The sequence below is a fragment of the Ascaphus truei genome, chromosome 5 (assembly GCF_040206685.1).
Source record: "Ascaphus truei isolate aAscTru1 chromosome 5, aAscTru1.hap1, whole genome shotgun sequence".
Classification (NCBI taxonomy): domain Eukaryota; kingdom Metazoa; phylum Chordata; class Amphibia; order Anura; family Ascaphidae; genus Ascaphus; species Ascaphus truei.
Window position 1 is genome coordinate 184489564 of NC_134487.1, and position 25919 is coordinate 184515482.

General features: G+C 43.8%; 1 protein-coding gene across 1 annotated transcript in view; it reads left to right on the top strand.

Moving 5' to 3' along the window:
- The window catches only part of KCNU1 (potassium calcium-activated channel subfamily U member 1), a 244552-nt gene that overhangs the window by 124589 nt on the left and 94044 nt on the right, over positions 1–25919 (top strand). The window contains exons 17-18 of the mRNA XM_075601398.1: positions 6148–6213; positions 15370–15456. Coding sequence (XP_075457513.1) covers positions 6148–6213; positions 15370–15456 — 153 coding nt within the window. The remainder of the gene's footprint in view (positions 1–6147; positions 6214–15369; positions 15457–25919) is intronic.

The window sequence follows — 25919 nt, forward strand, 5'->3', positions numbered from 1 at the left end:
AACCAAAAAATCTACTCGCCATCTAGCCCCGTCCCTAGCCCTGCCTCCAGCCAACTTTTTTTAAAGAAAGAAATTGAACTAATAAGAATAAATAAAAACATTTGTTTTTAACATAAGTTTATTTATTGTATTACATTTATATTGTACTACAATTGGTCCTTGTTGTGTGAGTGTGAGAGAGGAGGTGAGAGACAGAGAGGGTGAGAGAAAGGGTGAGAGACAGAGAGGGTGAGAGTGAGAGACAGAGAGGGTGAGAGAGATATACAGTAGAGGGTGAAAGAGACAGGGAGGGGGAGAGTGACATTGAGGGTGAGAGAGAGGGTAAGAGACAGAGAGGGTGAGAGTGAGAGACAGAGAGGGTGAGAGTGAGAGACAGAGAGGGTGACAGAGTGGGAGAGTGGGAGAGTGACAGAGTGGGAGAGTGACAGAGTGGTTGAGATACAGAGTGGTTGTGAGAGAGTGGTTGAGAGACAGAGTGGTTGAGAGACAGAGTGGTGGAGAGACAGAGTGGTGGAGAGACAGAGTGGTGGAGAGACAGAGTGGGAGAGTGACAGAGTGGGAGAGTGACAGAGTGGGAGAGTGACAGAGTGGGAGAGAGCGGGTGATTGACTGATGGGGGGTGACTGACTGATGGGGGGGGTGACTGACTGATGGGGGGGTGACTGACTGATGGGGGGGTGACTGACTGATGGGGGGGTGACTGACTGGGGGGGTGACTGACTGATGGGGGGGTGACGGACTAACGGGGGGGTGACTGACTGGTAGGGGTGACTGACTGACTGGTGGGGATGACTGACTGACTGATGGGGGGTGACTGACTGACGGGGGGGGTTAAGTCTGATTGGGTGGGGGGTGACTGACTGGGTGACTGGGTGGGATGACCGACTGGTGATTGGGTGGGGGGTGATTGGGTGGGGATGTGACTGACTGGGTGATTGGGTGGGGGATGACTGACTGGGTGATTGGGTGGGGTGACTGACTGGGTGATTGGGTGGGGGGTGGGATGACTTACTGGCTGACTGGGTGGAGTGACTGACTGGGTGATTGGGTGGGGGGTGAATGACTGGGTGATTGGGTGGGAGGGGTGACTGACTGGGTGCTTGGGTGGGGGGGTGACTGATTGAGGGGTTACTTCTAGTGTCCTGCACACACACACACACACACACACACACACACACACACACACACACACGCTCTTTCTCTCCCATACACACACTCTCTCTCTCTCTCCCATACACTCACACAGGACGGGGGGGAGGAGGAAGAGAGGAAAGGCTGGAGACCAAGCAGCCAGCTCCCCACCAGGCGCCAGCCAGCCAGACGCGACCACGCATCAGCACGACTGTCCCGTTCCCCCCCGCGCCAATCTCCTGCCCCGCACGGGCAACTAAGGGAGTGCCTGAAAGGGGGGAAGGAACACCCCGTTACCACCCGGGGGGGGGAAAGGAATAACCCCCGCTACCACCTCCCGCCCCGCGCGGGCAGCCAAGTGAGCGTCGGGGGAATGAACACCCCCTGCTACCACCTGCTGCCCAGCACGGGCAGCCAGCCACGGGGACCGGGGGCAGGAGGGGGGAGATACCACGCACGAGCAGCAAGACACACACACTTACCCGTACAGAGAAGGAAGGGCAACCTGACTGCTCAGCGCCAAAAAAAAAAAGTCCTGGCAGCTTCATCCCGCGTCACGCCCAATCAGCCAATCAGCTAGAGGGATTTTTTTTTTTTTGAGCAGGGGAAATGTAACTGGCGAGTGGGCGACTGGGTTTCTCGAGCACTGTATATATACTATATACTGTATATATACCGTATATATATATATATATATATATATATATATATATATATATATATCATAGAAAAAGAACAAAAAGCACTCCGTAATAATAGTCACTGGTGTGGGTGCAGATCCTATGATGAAGAATAAGCAATACGATACCGTTTGGAAATGAAATCAGCAGGCAGCACTCCAGAATTGGGCAGACAAGTGTATTGAAAAAATAAACACAAAAAACAAGTGTTTATTTTTTCAATACACTTGTTTGTTTAATTCTGGAGTGCTGCCTGCTGATTTCGTTTCCAAACGGTATCGTATTGCTTTTATATATATATATATATATATATATATATATATATATATATATATATATACCATACGATACCGGTTGCAACACGACATCAAGGGACAGCACGCAGGTAAGTAAATCAAAAATGCTCTATATTTGATACCTGCGTGCTGTCCCTTGATGTCGTGTTGCAACCGGTATCGTATGGTCTGTTATTGCTTTATGGGATAAGCACCAAAACTTATTTACTTGCATATGGTGTGCCGGCTGTTTAAATGGATTATATATATATATATATATATATATATATATATATATATATATATATATGTAGCCCTCTTTCCTGCCGATATAGAGAGACTACTAGTGCTATATGTACCTGCTGGCTCAGCGAGATCTGGGCCTCCGCTAACTGGGAGCCTGGGGTAACAATATGTTCTTAGCAGCGCCTCCACTTACCCAGGATCCCCAATAAGTAAGATTCCCCTAGGTAAGAATAATGATAACAAGCCTCAATGTTGTAACCTTTTACTAATAAGCAATCGCAAAACCTTAGCGTACACCTATTAGGGATAAAACACATATAGCCACAGTACATGAATAGCTGATATTCAGTAAATATACACCAGTGGCCTGGCTACTCTCCACATTGATTAATGTCACTTCCCACCACCGCGTTCACCCCACACTGTGTCCAATGTACACTGGCGACACACTTTATTCGAGCTCGGCTAGTCCCACGAATTCGGGTATACCCGGGTGTATTGAGGTTTGTGACTGTTTTCTGCCCGAGTGCATTGAGGTATTTTCCAGGCAGGGATTGAAGCATTTTATTCCCGCTGGCTGCAATACTGCACAGTATATATATATATATATATACTGCATTACAATTCATGAATTTATGCCATCTGGTAGACACGCGAAGAATTGCAGCCTATTAAATCCTAATCATTATCATTTAACAGATCAGCCGCCCGTCAGCCAGGCATGAACCCAGGCTGGGAAGGCAAACGCAACGGGGCTTGTCAGAGGTGAGGAGCGGCGCATTCCAGGTATCTGCCAGGTACATACTGGGTATTTGCTCGAATAAAGTGTGTCGGTGCAGTATAGACTCAGTCCCTTGGTCACTCAACCCACTATCCCCAAAGAATCCTCCCCCAAGGCGGGATCAGCGCCTGAAGGTACCGGTGTTGGTGCACTTATTAAATACCTTCCGGCAACTCCAGCAGCCGGTAACAGACTTCGAAAAGGATCCGCCGATCCAGCGTAGTCTTTCACAAGTTTGGAAATGTCCAGCAGCTTGAGCCCAAACCACTGTTCGCACACAGCAGCTCAGGAAAAACACTGTGTCCCTGTCTGCTAATACAGTAAGGGAATAGAATGTCTCTCTCTCTAGGGCTTTCCCTGCAGCACCACAAGCTAATGGTGACTCAGGGTCTGCACTGGGGCCTAAGGGGAAATCTGGCCTACGCAGGTGGGTCACTGACCCCCTGCACACACACAACCTCTCCCCTTGCTCCTCCGGTGCCCTCTGCTCGCGTGGTCTTTCCCCCACGCTTCCCTTTCCTGCGTGCCAGCAATCCCTGCGCTCCTATTCGTTCCCTGGTGTCATGTGGCTCTGCTAAGGCTCATGGGAATTGTAGTTTTACTTCAGAGCCTCCTGGTTATTGGCCAGCCGTTCGCGCGCTTACACTGCGCATGCGCGAACTCTCTCCGTGCCTCTGGTCGCGCATGAGTATTGCGCAATGCCCAAACAACATGGCGGCGCCCTGTGCTATCAGGCCGCCGCGGAACCTCCGAACGTTCCCTCACAGCACCCCCCGTGATTGCGCACTGCAGCGGAGGTACAGAGGGGAGACCAGAACACCCCTACATATATATATATATATAAATTTTAAAATATATATATATATATATATATATATATATATATATATATATATATATAGTCATATATACAAAAAACACATATGAGTACATTCACATGTCTCAAAACGGTCCACAAACCAGCCTTTCCCTATTATCTCTTAGCATACAATGCTTTCACTGCAGCCAGGGATTCTGGGTAATGACATGCAAATAAACACTCACAGTACAGTGAAAGGTTTTGGTCACTTTTTTAATCGTGAAGTGACAGAAATATGCAATACTTGCAAAATTGGTGGCGCAGTGATAAAGGCAAATAGCCGTGAATATATAAAGTAAATACAAATACTAATAAGTGAATAGTGAACAAAAAGTTGCAGCTCAAAAAACCCTTTAGTGGACGATCTGTAACTTCCACCTCTATTGTAGCACGTCTTGGGAAAACAGGGGAGTGCAGGTATCAAAATGCAAAAAATAGAAAAGCATACATAGTGCAAATAAAGTTGATTCAAACAATATGATGTGGTTGTATCAAGTGAATGGAGACTCACGTGGTGTCAAATATAATCAGTCATGTCAGAGATCAGTGGCAATTGCTTGACTCTGTATAGTTAGATGAACCCCACAGCTGGATAACTGGTGCAATGTGAACAGCATACGCGGCAACCTCTGCAATCAGGGTTATAGAAAGGACAGAGAGGCTTCCATAGCGTAACACAATAATATCTTTTATACACGCAATAAAATTAACACTTACAGTGTCATAAAATCAAATGGGCACGTAAACAGGGTGATATCTCCAGCTCCAGTCTCCTCCGTCTTGGACCTCACGTTCTGGACTGTGGGAGCCGTTAGGATCAGCTGGCACACCAATAAAACGGCCGGAACAGGGAACCTCTGTGTCCTATGCGTGGCACACTCTCAGTGCTTCTCTCAGCATCCAATCATGGAATCTGTTTAGTGAAATGTATAGAGTCGCTGTGAGTGACGTCATCATCCACTACCTGGAAGTATACCGGCTGTTTCCCCGTGAGAAGAGCTGTGTCTCCTAGCGTGTCCACCACATGTTCTGCGCAGATTCCATGATTGGATGCTGAGAGAAGCACTGAGAGTGTGCCACGCATAGGACACAGAGGTTCCCCGTTCCGGCCGTTTTATTGGTGTGCCAGCTGATCCTAACGGCTCTCACAGTCCAGAACGTGAGGTCCAAGACGGAGGAGACTGGAGCTGGAGATATCACCCTGTTTATGTGCCCATTTGATTTTATGACACTGTAAATGTTAATTTTATTGCGTGTATAAAAGATATTATTGTGTTACGCTATGGAAGCCTCTCTGTCCTTTCTATAACCCTGATTGCAGAGGTTGCCGCGTATGCTGTTCACATTGCACCAGTTATCCAGCTGTGGGGTTCATCTAACTATACAGAGTCAAGCAATTGCCACTGATCTCTGACATGACTGATTATATTTGACACCACGTGAGTCTCCATTCACTTGATACAACCACATCATATTGTTTGAATCAACTTTATTTGTACTATGTATGCTTTTCTATTTTTTGTATATTGATACCTGCGCCCCCCTGTTTTCCCAAGACGCACTTTTTTAATCACCATAACTTCCTTTGTGTCTGCTTATCATACACACGCACGAATGCATGAACACCTCTATAAAATATTGAGGCAATCTCCTTAGGATCTTCGCATCTTAGATCATGCTAAAATAATATCTTTTTTCTTTAAAAATTAAAATGGAGCAATTCGTTTGTAAATAGAAAGTTGCACAAAACTGGGTGTGCTGTGAGTGAGCCAGTCCTGAGACAGGAATCAGTCCTAAAACATTTCCTATAACTGTCTTAATGTTAAGCATGATCCAAAATACAGCAAACCAGGTTCAATTTGTAGTATTTTTAAAGAGGATGCAGGCCACAGCCATCAAGATTGTATCTGTGGTTTTTCTAGAGAGTACACAAGTAGTGAAATTACCTTACAGTATCTTGTATCAATATGTGTATCCCATTTTCATGGTCCACTATGGTGCCAAGAACACGACATGAGAAGTGATGGCCACACAGAGTAGCAGGTTGAATAGAACTGTTGCTGTTAATTGTGTGTCTTCTCTCTCGTTTTATCCATTTCCTCTTTCACTACCTTCCCTCTCTGGAGTAGGCATCTAACCCTCTCATTCTCTCATCTGTCTGGTTTCCTTTCATAGTTTATGCTTTGTGAAAATGAACATTGTGCTGATGGCAATTGAATACAGATCTGCCAACGGGAGCAGGTACTGTACATATGAGATTATATATATATATATACTATATGCATGAAATCTACTGAGGTTTTAAACCATGTTTGACTAAAACCCTTAAGAGCGCATCCACAAATTTCACATTATATAGCAGATATGGTACAATATTTAATAACAGTCTTCCGCCATAAAAAAATTCGGTGCTGGAAAAACACCTCAAGGACTTTTCAAGTCAGGGGGCTGAAATTGTCTCCCAGTGCCGAAATGTCTCCAAATCTGCTGTATGAGAATGACGCCGCAGAGTCTCTCTTCCTATATTGTACCAGATCAGCAAAACAAGGGCTTGATCATTATCACACCGTTGCTACGGAGTGAGGTGGGATTGGGTGCGTATGGTCTGTATGGCAGATATCAGTATTATGATATTTTAAATTGGACAAACAGTATGTGTCACTTTTAGCTTCTTATCCCTGCACCAAGTAGCATGTACAGTCTGGATTAAGGAAGAACAGAGTCAACAACCCATTTATTGAAGTATGTTTTGTCCTTTTGAACTCTTCAGCTTCAAGTCACTTTCATGCTCTGCTTTGTGAGGCTGCAAGCTTTGGTTAATGTCAGGAGACATAACATGTGCATGTGTGTGTATAGGAGTACTTATTTGTGTATGTGGGGATGGAGACGTGTGTGTGTGTGTGTGTGTGTGTGTGTGTGTGTGTGTGTGTGTGTGTGTGTGTGTGTGTGTGTGTGTGTGTGTGTGTGTAGGGGGGCTTAATTGTGTGTGTGGAGGGGGGCTTAATTGTGTGTGTGTGGAGGGGGGCTTAATTGTGTGTGTGTGGAGGGGGGCTTAATTGTGTGTGTGTGTGTGTGTGTGTGTGTGTGTGTGTGTCTGTGTGTGTGTGTGTGTGTGTGTGTGTGCGTGTGTGTGTGTGTGTGTGTGTGTGTATCTGTGGAGAGGGGCTTGTGTGTGTGGAGGGGGCTTATTTGTCTGTGTGTATGTGTGTAGGGGGGGGCTTATTTGTGTGTGTGTGTGTGTGTGTGTGTGTGTGTGTGTGTGTGTGTGTGTGTGTGTGTGTGTGTGTGTGTGTGTGTGTGTGTGTGTGTCACGGTATACCAGGTCTTTTAACACCATTTATATTTAATGGATCAATAACAGGGCAAAACAAGACAGTGAAATAAAATGAGGTTTATTTTGGATAAGACCTCAGAAACACACAAGAATACAAAATACAAAAATATACACACTACTTACGGGGATCTGGGGACTTAGATCTACCTTTCCTAGGTTCAGGGACCCACTTCAAATGGGTTTACCCTGTCCGCTTCTCTGCTTCAGGATATCATAGTGCTGCAAACAGCAGCCACTCTGAAATGTACCTCCAGCTGGTAACAGTTCAACTTCACACTCCTTCCCAAAGTGTCTCTCAGATGGTCTCCCCACTCCTTCCCAGAGATGAACTTCAGATGGACTGATAAGCAGTGTTCCTTATATACCCCTTGGTGGCTATCCTTTAATATTGAGCAAGGCAGCCAGCCAAGAGAAACAGTGCCTGGGGCTTAGACCTGATAACTGATTAATTTCACTAATCCCCTACCTTTGTTCTGATCTATTTCTATGGAGAGCTTCAACTGACTGAATTACTTAGTCTTTCTCCATAGAAATGACAGTAACTGTGGAATATCTCATTTACTTTCTTGCATGTTAATTCCATCACCACACAATAACAGGTATCTAATCTGGGAGGAATTGCTAACACAGGCATAAATACTGACATAAGGTAATTATATAAAAGTCATGACTTCGAATTACAGCTAGCCAAAATCACATCACAGAACAATGTTGATTTACTGGGGGATTGCATTTCCAGGGAATAAAGAATACAGGCTTTGAAAAACATTCTCTGTTCTCCCCTAGATATTAAATTACATTTGTCTGAAATAAGCCTTACATAGCTGGTCAAGTTACAGGGATGTAGGTAAATAGCTGGGATTTCTCTTTATTAGGTCCCCCAGCTACACTTACCATCACACCTCCCTCCTCAAGATGAAGGCTCCGGGACAGTCACCATCTCAGGTGGCCTTCTGAGCCATGAATTGAGGTTCTTGAGGTAGGAAAAAGTCTTTCTGGCTGATACAGTCCGTCAGCCTTCTAAGGGTTCTTGCCCTCTCCAAGGTCCACTGCGGATGGGGTCTCCAATGGTAAAGGATTGATGACCGGTGGGGTGGGCTCCATAAGCTGGGGAAAACAAACTACCATGGTGAGCATCAGTGCCAACTGCACCTTTGCCTGAGCAACTGCCCAACTGTTGTTCTCTGCGACTGGGGTCACAAGAGCATCCTCCTTAGCTACATTTACCGGTCTCCCTGTCCATGGGTACCGGTACCCTGGCCAGACCCTATCAGGTTGCCCAGGAGTACCTTGTATCTGGGGACCCCCCAGGCCAATTGCATGCCGATTACCGGGGATCCCTGGACAAAACAACAAATCTTTAAAAACTGCTTGCTGTATCTTTGGCTGGAGCTGCTGCACGTCTGCTCCTCCTGGACATCCATCCTGCAGCTGGGTAGCGTTGCCCCAGACTGAGGTTACTGGACTCCTCAGGAACTGCTGGATCTTTGGTCCCAAATGCAGGGGGACGGTGAGATCTTCAATAGAAATGACAGTAACAGTGGAATCTCATTTACTTTATTGCATGTTAATTCCATCCCCACACAATACCAGGTATCTAATCTGGGAGGAATTGCTAACACAGGCATAAATACAGACATAAGATAATTATGTAAAAGACCGGACTTCGAATTACAGCTAGCCCAAATCACATCGCAGAGCAATGTTGATTCACTGGGGGATTTCATTTACAGGGAATAAAGAATAAAGGCTTTGAAATACATTCCCTGTTCTCCAATAGATATTAAATTACATTTGGCTAAAATAAGCCTTACATAGCTGGCCAAGTTACATGGATTTAGGGTAAATAGCTGGTATTTCTCTTTATTAGGTCCCCCAACTACCCCTACCGTCACAGTGTGTGTATGTGATGGGGGGCTTGTGTGTGTGTGTGTGTGTGTGTGTGTGTGTGTGTGTGTGTGTGTGTGTGTGTGTGTGTGTGTGTATATGGGGGCTTATTTGTGTGTCTGGAGGGGGTCTTATTTGTGTGGGGAGGGTGGGCTTTTTTGTGTGAAAGAAGAACCGAATTACAACTGAGAAGTGCAATACAAATCCAGTTGTGCTACCGTGCCCTCGTGGTCCGAATCCGATTCCTCATGATGAAAGCAGACGCTATAAAGATTCAGTCTTTGGCTACAATGAGACAGAACTGTATCTACGATCACGCCCCTAATGCAACTCCTCTTTGCAAGGGAAAAAGGCACAATACTATAGGTTTGGCAACTACAGAAAAGAGAGGCCACGGGTAATGGTTAGGTGTGAGGAGAACTACAGCAAGATTGATGTACTGGAATTTAAGGATCCTGAACCAGACACAAATGACCTTTTGACTGATAAGTGGGTCATGCTTTTTGCGGAGAAGCCTGAGATGGATGAAAAAGCTGTAGAACGGGGTCCCCTGGTACTGAAGGAGCTTCAAGATTGTGCTACTCTAATAGAGATAACCCATCAGATATCACTTGGGACTTCCGACACATTAGAGAAGCGGACAGGTTGGAGAAGTTAATACATTGAGAAAGAGAGGCCCAAGACTATCTGTCTGCCAAAGAGATGCCATGGGTTTCAATCAGAGTTTATGAGAACTTTGCCATGGTTGAGATACCCAAGATCAATGATGCTGAGCCAGATGCAGATTTTATTTTTATTTATTTATAAAATTGTTTTACCAGAAAGTAATACATTGAGAGTTACCTCTCGTTTTCAAGTATGTCCTGGGCATAGAGTTACGATGACAAATAATACATGGTTACAAATACAGTTACATAAGTGAACAAGGTATACATTATATACAAGACATAGCATCCATAGTTAGAGATAATATATACTATAGGAGTATGTAACAGTTACAGAGCAGATTAAAATGTGAGACAGCTTTAGTTTTGAAATAACTTAGACTGGTTGTGGCTGGGAGAATCTCTGGTATTTGAAGGCAAGACAGGAAAGATGAACTTTGCACCTGGACTCAAGTGAAGACCAATCTAGTTCTTTGAGCATTTCGCAGTGATGTGTGTTGTCATTGCATTGGAGAACAAAACGGCATATTGAATTGTAGAGGGTGTCAAGTTTGCTAAGGTGGGTTTGGGGTGCTGAGTCATGTACTATTTCCCCATAGTCGTTAATTGCCATATATGTATCTGTTGTGTGATACGCTTTCTGACCAGCAGACTTAGGGAGGATTTGTTCCTGTAAAGTACACTTAGTTTGGCATAGGTTTTGTATGTCAGGGTATCAATGTGCACCCCAACTGATAAATGGGAGTCAAACCATATGCCCAAGTGTTTAACACTAGTAACAGGAGTTAGGGTGGTTTAAGCGTTGGTTCTGATCTGGAGCTCAGTCATTGGAAGCTTTAAAAATTTAGCCTTGGTCCCAAATACCATTGTTTCAGTCTTGTCAGTGTTTAAAAACAGTTGGTTTTGGGAAATCCAATTTTCAAGTCTCAAAAAGTCAGATTGAAGTATGTGTTCAAGGTCGGAGAGGCTATGGCTGTGTGCATATAAGATTGTGTCATCTGCATACATGTGTATTGAGGCTTACAAGCTGTAGGAAGATCATTGATTAACACTGAGAAGAGTAGGGTCCCCAGAACAGAGCCTTGCGGGACACGACAGGTGATATCCAAGGGGTTGGAGTTAGAGCCTGAGATAGATATATGTTGGGATCTACCTGATAGGTATGAAACCAGTTTAAAGCATGCTTCCCTATTCCAGAGCACTGGAGTTTGTTAAGCAAGATAACATGATCAGCAGTAGCAAAAGCCTTTGCAAAATCTAGGAATATTGCACCAGTGAGTTGTCCCCGTTCCATTTCACACTGGATTTCGTTGCAAACTTTTAGCAGGGTAGTTACCATGGAGCATTTGGGGCGAAAGCCAGATTGGAATTGGCTAGGGAAATTTGTTTTGGTATACTGTAGTAATTGCTTAATTGGGAGTGAACACATTTTTCCATGATTTTGGAAAGTATTGGGAGAAGAGAGATTGGCCTGTAGTTTGAGACAGTGTTTTGTCCCCACTTTTGAAGATTGGGACAACTCTGGCAGTTTTTCAGGTCTTAGTGATATGGCCTGCAGACAGAATAGAGCTGACTATGGAAGAAATTGGTTTGCAATGGCTGGGGAACCAAGTCTTAGGAACTTAGATTGCAGTAAGTCAGATCCACATTGGCTGCTTAGTTTTAATTTGAGGAGCCCTTGTGTAATCTCCTCTTTGTATACTGGGAGAAATTGAAAATTGAGAGCAGTGTTGGGAGAGGGTGGAGCTATAGGGGTACTCACAGAATGAGGTTCATGTTTGTGGCTTGGGTTGCGTTTCGCTAGTAAGTTAGTAGCACACCCCACAAAGTAATCATTGAATGCATTTGCAATTTCAGTGGGATTTGACAGAGTAATATCCTCTATATTGATATTACTTGGCTGTTGATGGCTAGAAGGCTGGAATATATTGTTGATAACCTTCCAGAAGTTAGCTGGGTTTGATGTTTTCTGGTGAAGATTGTCAGGGTAATATTGTGCTTTTGCATGTCTTGTTTGCCCATTTTCCGCAGGCATGTGTCGCGATTAGGATCCTTGATATTGCCAGTTACTTTGTAGCTTTTTCACAAGGCATCCCTGAAATGGCACAATGCTATAAGGTTAGTTGTAACCCGCAGAAGGTGGGTCCCCCATACTTTAATTCTGCGTAGTGGTGCATGGGTATCACAGAGTTTTAAGAACTCGGATTTGAAATAGTCGAGCGCAGAATCAGGGTCGGGAATTAAATCGATTCTGTGCCAAGGGCAGTTGGTAAGGTCAGCCAGAAACTGTTGTGGGTTAAAGTTTCTAAATGTTATAGTGAGGAGAACTTTAGGGCTTTAATTAGGGTGGTTTAATTTTCTTTACACAGTACACTATTGCATGGTCACTGAAAATGTTAGGAAGGATGCCAGAGGATTGGATTCTGCTGGGATTTGAGGAGAGAATCCAGTCTAGCAAGAAATTGTTGTGCGATTTCAGGTTTGTCCATGTGGGTTGGGAAATTAGTTGTGTTAGATTAAGTGACTTGAGTTGTATCTGGATTTTGTGGTTTTTGGGGTCGAGCCAATTGAAGTTGAAATCCCCAAGAACTAGCAGCTCACTCTTCTCATTCAGAGAGGAAATGGAGCCAGTCAGGGACTGGAGAGGGGCTTTAGGGGAGCGGTAGATGCCAGCAACCAAGATAGGCTTAGAAAAGGGGAGACAGATTTTGCCAACTAGGATTTCAAAAGAGGGTGGGCTTGGGGGGCAATTTAACAGTGTAAATTGTAAGGTGTCTGCAATATAAAATAACACCCCTCCACCTCTCTTTGACCTATCTCTTCTAGAAATGGTGAATCCCTGAATGGTGATATTTGCATTAGGGGTTAGTCATGTTTCTGTGAGAACAATGGCTTTGGGTTTATGCATAAGGCTCCATGCCCTTAGTTCATCCAGTTTGGGCAGCAGGCTCTGGATATTTATTTGGGTGACAGATAGACCTTTTTGGAATTTGAAGTGGGTATTCTCAGGGGTATGGGACAAAGTTGAAAAGGGAGGGCCTGGGTTAAGTTCAATATCACCTGCTAAAGAGAGTAATAGTATGAGTAGAAATTTGAGTAGTTGTTTGCAAGTTATAAATTTATGATGTTTGCCATTAGAGTGAGCGGTTGTTGGTGTACTGGTTATCAGAGTTCTCCACCAACATTCAGTAGATAGCACAGGTGGTAGTCTTAGTGAAGAAAAGATTGCATGATGCATGAAAAAACTCATTGCCAAACGAGAAAATGAGCATGAGCGAGAAGCCCTCAGCAGGGTTGAGGAAGCTAAGCACATTGTGGAAAGTCAGTGCTTAGAAAAAGTCCTCCACGAAAGACTAAAGCGTGCAGAATTAAAGGCCAACTTGAAGAAACGCTGGTTATGTGTACCAGCTACAAGGACTTTGTCACTGGTGTCCTCTTCAACCATGACCACATGTTTTTTTTTGTTTTTTTTTACCCCTGTTTTGCTGATCACAGCTGATGTTTATGTTGTCAAAAGTCGGGCTATTGAAAGCCTATATGGTTTTTCCCTAAAAATACATCTCCTGTTTTAAAACCTCTCCACGCATCACCTACATCCCCAACAACCCCATAACAACTGCTATCCACAAAGGTCTGTTAAAGTTAATTCGAGTAGTTAACTAGACATTAGTTAAATCATACATAAAAGTGGTGTCACTCTCATCCAGACCCTGAAGTGGGGGAAGAGAGACCTGTTTTAGTTAACCACCAAGTGACTTTTATACCTCCCCAAACACCCCTTTATACAATATGTGGAGAGGTATATGTCACTTGCTCCTTAAACAGGACTCCCTCAAAACCCATATTTCATGGTCTAGGTGGGAGTAATGGCACATTTAAGTAAGACCAGGGTCGCAGACAAATTTCCCGGGACCAAGGAATAGTTACGTCCAGGGCAACCCCCCCCCCCCGTGTCGGCGGTATTGCGAGCCCCTCTCCCCCCACCATTTGACACCTGACGAGTCCCCTCTATTTCCCACCCTCTTCCTATGTATTTCTCTCCCCTCCGTCTCACTCCCTCTTCCTCACTCACCCCCTCTCACTCTCCCTCCCCTCCTGCCTTGCATGTATTTATCTCCCCTGCTTCTCACTCTTACTCCGTCACCCCTCTCTCCACTCACTCGCTCCCACCTTCCATCAATTACCGCACTCTCACTCAATCCCCCCCACAAAATACGTACAGTACAAAAAAAACCCACCCCCATTACATAATAAAAAGACCCCAACCCAACCCCCAATACATAAAAAGATCCCACCCACCCTCCCCAAACATAATAAAAAGACTCCCACCCCCAATAGATAATAAAAAGACCCCCACCCACCCCCTATTCATATTAAAACTTCCCCCCAAGCCCCCCAAAACATATTGAAAATACCCCCGCCCATCCCCCACAAAACATATTAAAAAGACCCCCACCCACCATCCGTATACATATTTAATAGACCCCCACCCACCACCCCAATACATATAAAAAGGCCCCCACTCTCCCCAATACATATAAAAAGACGCCCCCAATGCATATAACAAAATTAGACTTATCTTGGGGATGGTCAGGCCGGGCCCGGTCACAGCCGGGCCCCGGCTCTCCGTCAGCTGCAGGCCTCTTCCTCACTCTGTCCCACGCCGACCTTCCAAAGTCAGCGTCCACCAGAAGCCCAGCTTACTTCCGGCACGCTGACGTCGGAGAGGCCTGTCGCACGCCGCAAGCATTGGAAGCTCGGCTTGGGACACAGCCACGACTGGCAGCCGGCCTGGCCAGAGGTTGGGGCCAACTTGCAGCATGGCCACCGGGCCCCCCGCAGCCATCTGGCACGAGACACCTGTCCCAGCTGTCCCCTTGTTGGCGGCCCTGGGTAAGACAGGCTTCATGCCATGTAGTTTGAAGTTAACTAATGGTGGCACTAACTTAACATAGCGTTACGCCTATGCTAATTAAATATACAATAGCTGTTACTGGTTTTGGTAAAGTGACATTATGATCCCTGAGTTAATGGTCATCTATGGATCTAACCAAATGTTGCATCACAAATCCACATTTTGACTTCCAATCAGAAAGTAAGAATATATCAACCTTAATATTTTGCATTGTTATTTTACTGAACTACACCACTTAAATGTAGGGACAACCTTCAATCAACAGCACTTACGGGTACAAATCCCAATGAAAGCAGCCGTCCCCCTACTCAAATATTTGTAAACTTTTTACAGAATAGGAACTATGAAATCCTTCAAAGCTGAACTGTTATATATTCTAAGATATTTACCTTTTTACATGTCAGTGTTTCTAGTACCTTTTTGAAAGTGCACAATCTGCTTTAATTGTACTTCTTCTAACTATAGTGCTGGTATTGTACAATTGTGCATTCAAGAATTAATTCATGGTGGATTCCTACCTTATACAGCTTACAACGAAAAGTAATAGTATGTGATGTACAGTACAGAGAGGTAAAGGAAAAATCCCATTCTTTCAGTATTTTAGTGAATCCATCGGCTCAGTTTCCACTGCAAGAGAACACAATTGGATTCTTCATCGCTAGATCAGTGACAGACGCAAAGAGGTAAGTCTGTGTATTATCTGGGGCATCTCTGAACATTGCATGTCGCAAAATGGATAAGTACTGGTAACTATCATGAGATTTTGATGGAGTCCATATCCAATGTGAGAAGTGTGATAAAGCTATCCACTTGAATAGATGTTAGTGCATCTATTGCTGTGCATTACATAGCTTCTCACTATAGTGGGGTCTATATATAAATGTAGAAAAAAATGTGTTTTGATGCACTGCTTTGTTTTTGGGGCACAGTTGCGTCATATGTATGAACAGTGTCTTACATATGATGCATGTAGAACAGAAGGGAAGCTGAACACACCAAAAGAAATGCAATAATTTATAAAAAGTTCATTTTATTTACTGATTACAGTCACAAACCATCCGACGTTTCGGCCTTTGTACACCGAAACGTCGGATGGTTTGTGACTGTAATCAGTCAATAAAATGATCTTTTTATAAATTATTGCATTTCTTTTGGTGTGCTCAACTGTTATACTGTACATGCAGTTACCCTGACTAGGTTTTTTCTGCTTGCAGCACCCACTACCATTCCTGTTTGTTACTCTTGTTCCCATAGAGTTGGGGCATCCCAAGTTGCATTTATCTTGACTCTTGTGTGTGTAACTTTTATTACATCTGATCCAGAAATTTAAACTTACTACTTTTCAGATATGGCAAATCATTTTTTTTTTTGGGGGGGGGGCAAATAAAAGGGAAAAAAATGGTGCACAGAGGGACGCAGAATGTGATACTGCACCGACACACTTTATTCGAGCAAATACCCAGTATGTACCTGGCAGATACCTGGAATGCGCCGCTCCTCACCTCTGACAAGCCCCGTTGCGTTTGCCTTCCCAGCCTGGGTTCATGCCTGGCTGACGGGCGGCTGATCTGTTAAATGATAATGATTAGGATTTAATAGGCTGCAATGCTTCGCGTGTCTACCAGATGGCATAAATTCATGAATTGTAATGCAGTATATATATATATACTGTGCAGAATTGCAGCCAGCGGGAATAAAATGCTTCAATCCCTGCTTGGAAAATACCTCAATGCACTCGGGCAGAAAACAGTCACAAACCTCAATACACCCGGGTATACCCGAATTCGTGGGACTAGCCGAGCTCGAATAAAGTGTGTCGCCAGTGTACATCTCATTAGAATCTGTGCACCATGTACATCCTCTCCAAGTACTCCAACTGACATGCAAACTGGGGCAGACAAGGCAAAATTGAAGACAAAAACATTGATGAATATACATTATGCAGGATGAAAATGACATTAGTTTTGCATCAAAATAGCCTTGATAGTCATAGAACCGTGTATATTAAATAAGCGTGACTTGTCTTTTGCTAACACAATTACCAGTGCATTTACAGTACAATATAACTATATTCCTTAATTAATGGAGAGTTGGAGAACCAAAATGGGCTAGACGATCATGATGACCTTGATGTATGCTGATAAAACGGTTTATGATAGAGATGACCTTACATGTCACAACGTAATATATCTTGCATATCCCATATGCAAAACATCTCAATCATTACTGTGGTTCTCCACCATATCTCAAGCTAGTTGATGAATTTGATTCTACATCTAGTCGAACTGCTGGGCTGGAACGTAGCTCCTGACCCATATTACCTGAATCAAATAAGTCAGCCCTTGGGTGGGAGACGTAAAGACAGGTTAGCAGCAAGACCTTCCCATGAAATATGAAGTGTCTCCTAGTAAATGGGATCTAAGACTACATCTTAAAACCTTACTGCAGAACCTGAAAAAAGGAAAGAGGGAATATGACTAAAAACTTTTGAAATACATAGACTATGAATAAGTTACAGGAGTGAAGCATATTTGAGAGAAAGAAACATACTGTAGTAGAACAGAAGGCCATGCTCCGAAGCTGTAGGTCCATAGGAAATGTGAGGAAGAAGCCCTTCTCAAAAAGGAGGATGGATTCATGAAACAGCCCCCAATAGAGGTGGTAAAGGAATTCAAAACAGCTTGGGATAAACACAAGTGTATCCTAAACATGAAAAAAGTCAAGGATCTAAACGGGGCTGAAGTTTCAAAACAAGAGGAAAAATGGGCAGGTGATGTAGGCCAAGTGGTACTTATCTGATGTCAATTTTTAAGATTCTATAATACTTGATGACTGGTTAAAGATTGGGAAAACAGAATGCATTTTGACCTTCAGGGAATAGCACAAGAGCTTTGTCATGATAATAAGAGATATTATGTATTTAGGTCAATCTGGTGCATCAGGAGTTAATGAGCTACAATTTGACGTTAAAAATACAATATATATTAGGTTTATGACAGGTCCATGCTTGTCATGGGTGGGTGCTTGGTTTCAAACAGAACTTAATTGGTGGGTTATCACGTATGGACCACTAAAAGTACCAGATGGGTTGTATGGAGCTGATAGTCTCAAAATAAGAGCATGTGTGTTGCCAGATATGAGTGAATTATTGTTCTCTTGACACTAACATAAACAGGACACTAGTTAAGGGATTTCCAAGCATTCCTTGGAGGGTTTTACGGCCTGCCCGGGGGGAGTGACTATCCCATACCATCCAAAAGATATGAATTATGTAATCATGGACTTGACAGCGGTGCTGAAGTATACATTTTTTATATTTACATTCGTGACAGAGAGATGAACGCGATAAGACCAGATGTGGGAGGTCTAGCTTGTAAGAAGGGACAGATATCTATTTGTCACTCAGGTTTAGGGGTAAGACGGTCATGTTCAGTCTTGTCGTGTCCGCCATAAGCCCCTGAATGTATGAATGTAGCTCACATGTGTATTACAGAAGTTAAGTTATGAGTGCGGTTATATACGGAAGCACAATTCAAACGTCGTTTATGATGGTTTTTGTTCCTCTGTCATAAAGCTGTCAGTCTCACAGCTGATTTACGGCAGGGGTGCGCTTATGTTGTTTCAACATGGAGTAAGAATGTGTTTAAGTAATAGCAATGTATTAGAAAAATCAGATTTCAACAGAGGTGTGTTTGGACCAAACACATGATATCTCATATTCCTGCACCAGTGACCTCTCTGGGAGAAAACATATGGCATTTGTTATAATACAAAAAATAAAGTGAAATTGCGCACCAATGATTGTAAATAATTATAATGTAAAAATCATTAAATAATGCGAGAAGTGCAAATAAAGGGCAAAAAAAAACCCACAACTACAATATATACAGAACCTTTGTGCAGGGAATATATAAGGAGTTGGCTGCTTAACAACACAGATAACTCAGCATCTGGAGATGCTGCAAACAAAAAAGAAGAAAAGCACACAACAAATAGGGTTCTTCAGTATTCTATAAACTTCGATAACCAACTCATCAAGGATTTTGAGTAGTTCTCGCAAAATTTTGCAAGGTTGCTATTCAGAAAGCCTCAATAAGTTGGTGAAATTGTGCGGGAAAGCATTTTCTTGCGATCTCTGGCTCCTGGCAAAACACATTGTGCGGGAGCTGGCGAGAAGCCCAAACTTGCCATTTTGATCAATTTGTGCAATTCTAGTAGCCTCGATAATTTATTTATTTATAAAATATTTTACCAGGAAGTAATACATTGAGAGTTACCTCTCGTTTTCAAGTATGTCCTGGGCACAGAGTAAAACAAATAATACATGGTTACAAGTACAGTTACATAAATGAACAAGGTATACATTATATACAAGACATTGCGTGCACAGTTAAAGAAAATATATATTATGAGCGTATGAAACAGTTACAGACCAGATTAAAGTGTGAGACAGCCTTAGATTTGAAAGAACTTAAGCTGGTGGTGGATATGAGAGTCTCTGGTAGGTTGTTCCAGTTTTGGGGTGCACGGAAGGAGAAGGAGGAACGTCCGGATACTTTGTTGAGCCTTGGGACCATGAATAGTCTTTTGGAGTCTGATCTCAGGTGATAGGTGCTGCATGTGGTAGGGGTGAGGAGCTTGTTCAGGTAGCTGGGTAGCTTGCCCAGAAAGTATTTGAGGGTGAGACAGAAAAGGTGAACTTTGCGCCTAGACACAAGTGATGACCAATCTACTGTATTTCTTTGAGCATTTCACAGTAATGTGTGTTGTAGTTGCATTGGAGAACAAAATGACAAATTGAATTGTAGAGGGTGTCAAGTTTGCTAAGGTGGGTTTGAGGAGCCGAGCCATATACTATGTCTCCATAGTCAATAATTGGCATTAGCATCTGCTGTGCAATACGCTTTCTGACCAGGAGACTTAGGGAGGATTTGTTCCTGTAAAGTACCCCTAGTTTGGCATAGGTCTTGGTTGTCAGGGTATCCATGTGCATCCCGAATGTTAAGTGGGAGTCAAACCATAAGCCCAGGTATTTAAAACTAGTGACAGGTGTTAGGGTGGTGTTAGCGTTGGTTCTAATCAGGAGCTCAGTCACTGGAAGCTTTACAAATTTAGTCTTGGTCCCAAATACCATTGTTACAGTCTTGTCAGTGTTTAAAAACAGTTTGTTTTGGGAAATCCAGTTTTCGAGTCTCAAAAAGTCAGACTGAAGTATGTGTTGAAGGTCAGAGAGGCTATGGCTGTGTGCATATAGGATTGTGTCATCTGCATACATGTGTATTGAGGCTTCCTTACAAGCTGTGGGAAGATCATTAATGAACATTGAGAAGAGTAGGGGCCCCAGAACAGAGCCTTGCGGGACACCACAGGTGATGTCCAGTGGGTTGGAGTTAGAGCCTGAGATGGACACATGTTGGGATCTTCCTGATAGGTAGGACTGAAACCAGTTTAAAGCATGCTTCCCTATTCCAGAGCTCTGGAGTTTGTTTAGCAGGATAACATGATCAACTGTTTCAAAAGCCTTTGCAAAATCTAGGAATACTGCACCAGTGAGTTGTCCCCGTTCCATTCCACACTGGATTTCATTGCAAACTTTTAGCAGGGTAGTTACGGTGGAGTGTTTGGGACGAAACCCAGACTGGAATTGGCTAGGGAAATTTGTCTTAGTGTAGAAATCGCTTAATTGGGATTGGACACATTTTTCCATAACTTTGGATAGAATTGGGAGAAGTGAGATTGGCCTGTAGTTTGAGACAGTGTTTTTGTCCCCACTTTTGAAGATTGGGACAATTCTGGCAGTTTTCCAGGTCTTAGGGATATGGCCTGCAGACAGGATAGAGTTGACTATGGACGCAATTGGTTTGGCAATGGCTGGGGCACCAAGTCGTAGGAACCTAGATTGTAGTAAGTCGGGTCCACATTGGCTGCTTAGTTTTAGTTTGAGGAGCGCTTGTGTAATCTCCTCTTCAGATACTGGGCTAAATTGAAAATTGTGGGCAGTGTTGGGAGGGGGTGGGACTGTAAGGATACTCCCAGGATGAGATTCATGTTTGGGGTTTGTGCTGCGTTTCGCTAATAAGTTAGTGGCACAACCCACAAAGTAATCATTGAATGCATTTGCAATGTCAGTGGGGTTTGTCAGAATAATATCCCCCTTAGTGATATTACTTGGTTGTTGATGGTTAGGAGGCTGGAATATATTGTTGATAACCTTCCAGAAGTTAGCTGGGTTTGATGTATTTTGGTGGAGATTGTCAGAGTAATATTGTGCTTTTGCATGCCTTGTTTGCCTTGTGCACATGTTCCGCATGCATCTGTAGTGATTGAGATCCTTGGTAGTGCCAGTTACTTTGTAGCTTTTCCACAAGGCATCCCTGAACTGGTAGAGTGCTATAAGTTCAGGTGTAACCCATGGAAGGTGGGCCCCCCGTACCCTTATTTTGCGTAGTGGAGCATGGGTATCGCAGAGTTTTAAGAACTCGGATTGGAAATAGTCGAGCGCAGAATCAGGGTCGGGAATTAAATCGAATCTGTGCCATGGGCAGTTAGTGAGGAGAACTTTAGGGCTTTAGGGCAATAATCTCATTGCAGCTCTAGAATTGCAATTTTATCAAAGATTCTTAGGGAAGTGTGATAGGGACTTAGAAAAAAAATCAATTTTTCCTGCATCAGATTGATGCGGGGGGTCTCAGGAACTGACACACATTAATATCAGCACCAGAGACCCTGCAGCAAAAATGCATTTACAAGCAGCTTCATTACCATAGCGGCTAACCGCTAAGGCAATGAAGAGGTTAACTACCACTGGCAGGTTTATTGTGGGTAGCGGGGGATGTTGAAGGTGGTATTTAACCAATGGTGGGTGTTTAGACATTGTGGGGGGTTGCGGGAGGAGTTAATCCCTTCATTAATTTAGCGGTTACTAATCACTAAGGTGATTAAGGGGATAGGGGTCATTAGATTGTATTTTCTATTATTGTGTTCCTGCCAACGGAGGACATGGAGCATGGTGTGGAGGCCAGCTTTCACCCTTGCAAGGGTTGCGGGAAGAGTTAACCACCTCATTACCTTAGCGGTTAATACCACTATTATATACACTATTATATAAACGGTCCCGCAGGGCTGTGTTGGGAAGGTAAAAGAACCGACCTGAGACGAGGACAGTCTTGATAGAGTAGTGAGTTGTAGGCCAAAGGTCAGGACTTGCAGTAGAGTTGCATAGTTCATGGGGATGCAGAGGTCGAGGCAGGCTGAAGACAAGGATAGTCCAGGTACGTGAGCCCGGTCTGCTAATGAGGAAGACAATAGGTATAAACGCGTTACATGTAATAAGTAACTTCCTGCTTACAGGGCAGTCCTTTTTAAGGAAATTGCCAGGAGCGAAACTGGATGATCCTACCACAGGGAGCGAGCAAGAGCAAAATCCCAAATAGGAATGTGAAAACCCAGAAAGGATTTTGCCAAATCTCATAGTACATCCCCCTCCCCCTTTCAGAACTTCAGAATCGATCTCAGGACGATTTAACCCAGGCTTGTCGGGGAACCTCCGGTGGAAAACTCGGATTAAGGAAGAAGCGTGGACATTACTAGCTTTCACGCAAGAATTCTCCCCTGGACCATATCCTTTCCAATATACAAGGCACTGGAGACTGCCTCGAGATCTAAGAGAATCCAGAATCCGACGAGTTACATTCTCCACTTGGCCATTTACCATAACCGGGCCTGGGAGGGTGGGAGCAGAAGAGGAGTTGTTGCAGACCACCACCTTTAAGAGACATATGGAAGACCAAAGGAATCTTTAGGGTATCTGATAGCTCCATCTAAGAGATGTGTGCAGAGGTACGCAATGGAGACCGTTTTAAGGTGAAAATAAAATGAGGCTTAATTGCGCCTGTTCTTTTAACATGGCAAAACACTCAAAATAAACAAAATAAAGGCCTACTCTGCATTGGAGAATATCTACACTTTTACTCTGTTCCTTTCTAACTGGGTGGGTAGCTAAGCTAGTTACCACCCCCAAACATATATACATATAGATATACAGCAGTCCAAGAAGAAATTCTCTTATCAGTTTGTTGTAGCTGTAGGGGAAGGCCTCTCTGCTCTCCTGGGTCAGCACCCTTGTGTGCTATGGCAATGTCTGTATCCAGGTATAGAGGTCTGGTCCCCTTGTCTTGCTATCAGCATACCGTCCTTCTGCAGCTCAAAACATCTGTTCCTCTGTTCAGCCCTAGTTGGGGGCTAAGGAAATCTACTTCCTGTTTCTCAAAACAGGCTTTTTCTAACACAGTATTAATTGGCCAGGTGGAGTCTGGTTAATTGCCCGTGCAATTAACTAGCCCACTGCTGGATTTAGAGACAGTTTTTCTCAACAGTGTTAAGTCCCTCTTACATACCTCCCCTGTTTGTGGGGAGCTTGGGCTTACCACGGTCAAAGCCCATCCTTTCACTCTTACTAGAGATATCTCTGTGGCACGAATGAGAGTGAATGGAGTACGAAAACTCGCAGTCCCCCTGGGATTGGAGCCATTTCTCCAGGTTATTAGTGTCTCCTCCAAAAGTTGCTTTAGATCAGTAAACTGCAGTTGCTCGAGGAGGATTTTTTCCAAATACAGTCTTTCTATGGACCGCGTGGTCATGGGATTTCTCCAGCATCGGACGATCCTCTCTTTGTAGGCAGACTGTATGGCAACAGTCGCAGAGCGTTTATGCAAATAGCTTTCTCTCTCCATCTTTTCCATGGACTCCATTTTAGCACTAAATGTCCATTCCTTATAACTCTTGCTCAGATCTTGCAAAGCCTCTGTCAGCTCACTCGTGAATTCTGTCTGATGTTCGGAATCTATTTCTACTATTTTTGCCTCGTGCCATTTCCTGGTACTACTTAAAGAGTATTCAAGAATAGCTATTTGAGTTTTTAGCTCTTGAAGCGGTCCTTTTGCACTTCTTTTTCCACACAATGTAGTTGCCAGTTCAGCTTCTGTGGGATGGAGTTGCGATTCCACATCCATTTCCAGAGAACGTCCTATCTTTTCAGCTTCCTCAGCTAAGAATTATTCTGGTTTTGATTCTGCACTTATACCTTTATTTGTTGCCTGTTGGGCAGCTGAAGGTTTAGCTAGTGCTTGGTCAGATAGTTCAAACTTTGCAATCTTGTTTTGCAGATGAGCAGTGTCCCCAGCTCTAACTGTACCTTTGTCTTCATGGGTATAAGTTGCTGTGGGATACTGATGCTTGGGTAGGGTCAATATCTTTTCCTGTAGTGGAGGAACCTGTACTTTACTGGTCCGCAGAGCCTCACTCTGTTTTAATTCTGTAACCTTTTGAGATTCCAAGGTTTTAACCACTTACCGGAAAGTCTTTGCAAACTCTCTCTCTCCATGCAGTACTGTAATCAAAATGTTCAGTCTTTCAAGCTCTTCTATTTCTAGGCTTTTCTGCAAGCTTACTTAATCTGCGAGAGATCCCTGTTTTTTTTAGTGCATCCTGCAATTCTCCTCTCATGGTCTTTATCTCTTCCCTATGCTTTCTCTGAGCTTGCTTCAATGTATCCTTCATTATATTGTGGAGCACTGTGAATTTCTTCGTTAGGGCCGCAGCTGCTTGCCTCAGTTTCTGGACCTTCTTGTGCTCCCTCTTGTACCGAGTCACCTGGCCTCTAAGCTTGGCCTCTAGCGATGCTCTGTTGATGCTCAGGGTAGCCTTCAGTTTCTCATGCTGCTCTGCTGGGACACACTGAGTAATCAGACGTTCCTGCAGCACTTGTACTTCTTTTATAGCCTGCAGATTTTCTTCCTGTAGAGATCGCTGCTTCTCTTTTGCATTCTAGAGGTGCGTATGCAGAACTTGCAGTTGGTTCTGCAAAAGGTGCTCTGCTTGTGTGTGTTGCTGCAATGCTTCAAACTTTCATCTTCCAATAGTTTCTTTAATTTTTGTAGCTCGTTCAGCTTTTCCTTCTTTTCATTGACGTGGTCTGTCAAATCAGAATTTTCTTCTTTCAGCCTTGTATTTTCTTTTTGTGCAGTCTCTGTAATATTCAGGGCCTCCTTGTAGTCCTCCTTCCATTTACGCACTTCTGATTTGAAACTCCTGGTTTCCTGACGTGAGACTTCTCTCTCTAGGTTGAGGGTCTGAAGCTCCTTCTGAGAGACTTTGAGATCCATATTAAGCCTGCTAACCTCTTCCCGAGAGATGTCCAGCTCCTCAGCAAGACCTTAAAGTTCCTTTTGAGAGACTTTAAAATCCATACTAAGACTGAGGATAGCTTTTTGAGAGATATCCAGCTGCTTAGCAAGACTGTGAAGTTCCTTTTTAGAAACTTCCAGTTCTGTGCGGCAACTGCTGATATCTTGGTGTGAGGCATCCAGTTCTATGCGGAGAGTGTGAACCTGATTCTGAGAGACTTCCATCTCTCTATGGCAATTGTGAACATCTTGCTGAGATAGCAATCATTCTATCAGATTGGCTCTGCTTTACATCCATGGTGGTAATAGTAGCATTTGCTGTATCTAGATCTGTCCTTAGATCCTCCAGTTTGGTCCCGGATTCAGAGTACATTGCGAGAACAGTCTTCTGTAGCTCGGCATTATCTTCCCTCTCCAGTTTCAAGTGTTCAAGGTGCAGATCACAGCCATGCCTGGCATTTTGCAGGGCATTTTCAGCTCCACTTCCCTGATATAGTTTGAGGGTTTCCCACTGTCAGCACCAGACAGACACTACTTTGGGGTACACGACTTTTGCTTTGGACCCTCTGGATATTTGGTTATCCGCAATACGAATACTCTATTTCCTCTAGGATGCAGGGCATCTCGGCCCCATCTTTTCCTCCGCAGGATCTGCGGATGTGTCTGATCCTTCCATGGTAATTGGAGAACCTCTTTTCTTTTTCTGCCTTTTTGCTTTGGACGACTCTGTCTCATCAGGGGTACTGGGGTCTCTTTCTAGGTTTGAAACTTCAGCAGTTTCACTGCATCCACAATGCTTTTCTTGCAATTACATTAGCTGGCAGGAATTTTCAGTGTCATAGAGTCTTGTTTGTTCGGTGCGTACCAAGTTTAGGCACCTCTACCATCGTAGGCGTATTTTGTGGGTATGTCTTTTTTTGGATTCCCCATAAGAGATATCTTCATCCTCATAGGACCGGAAG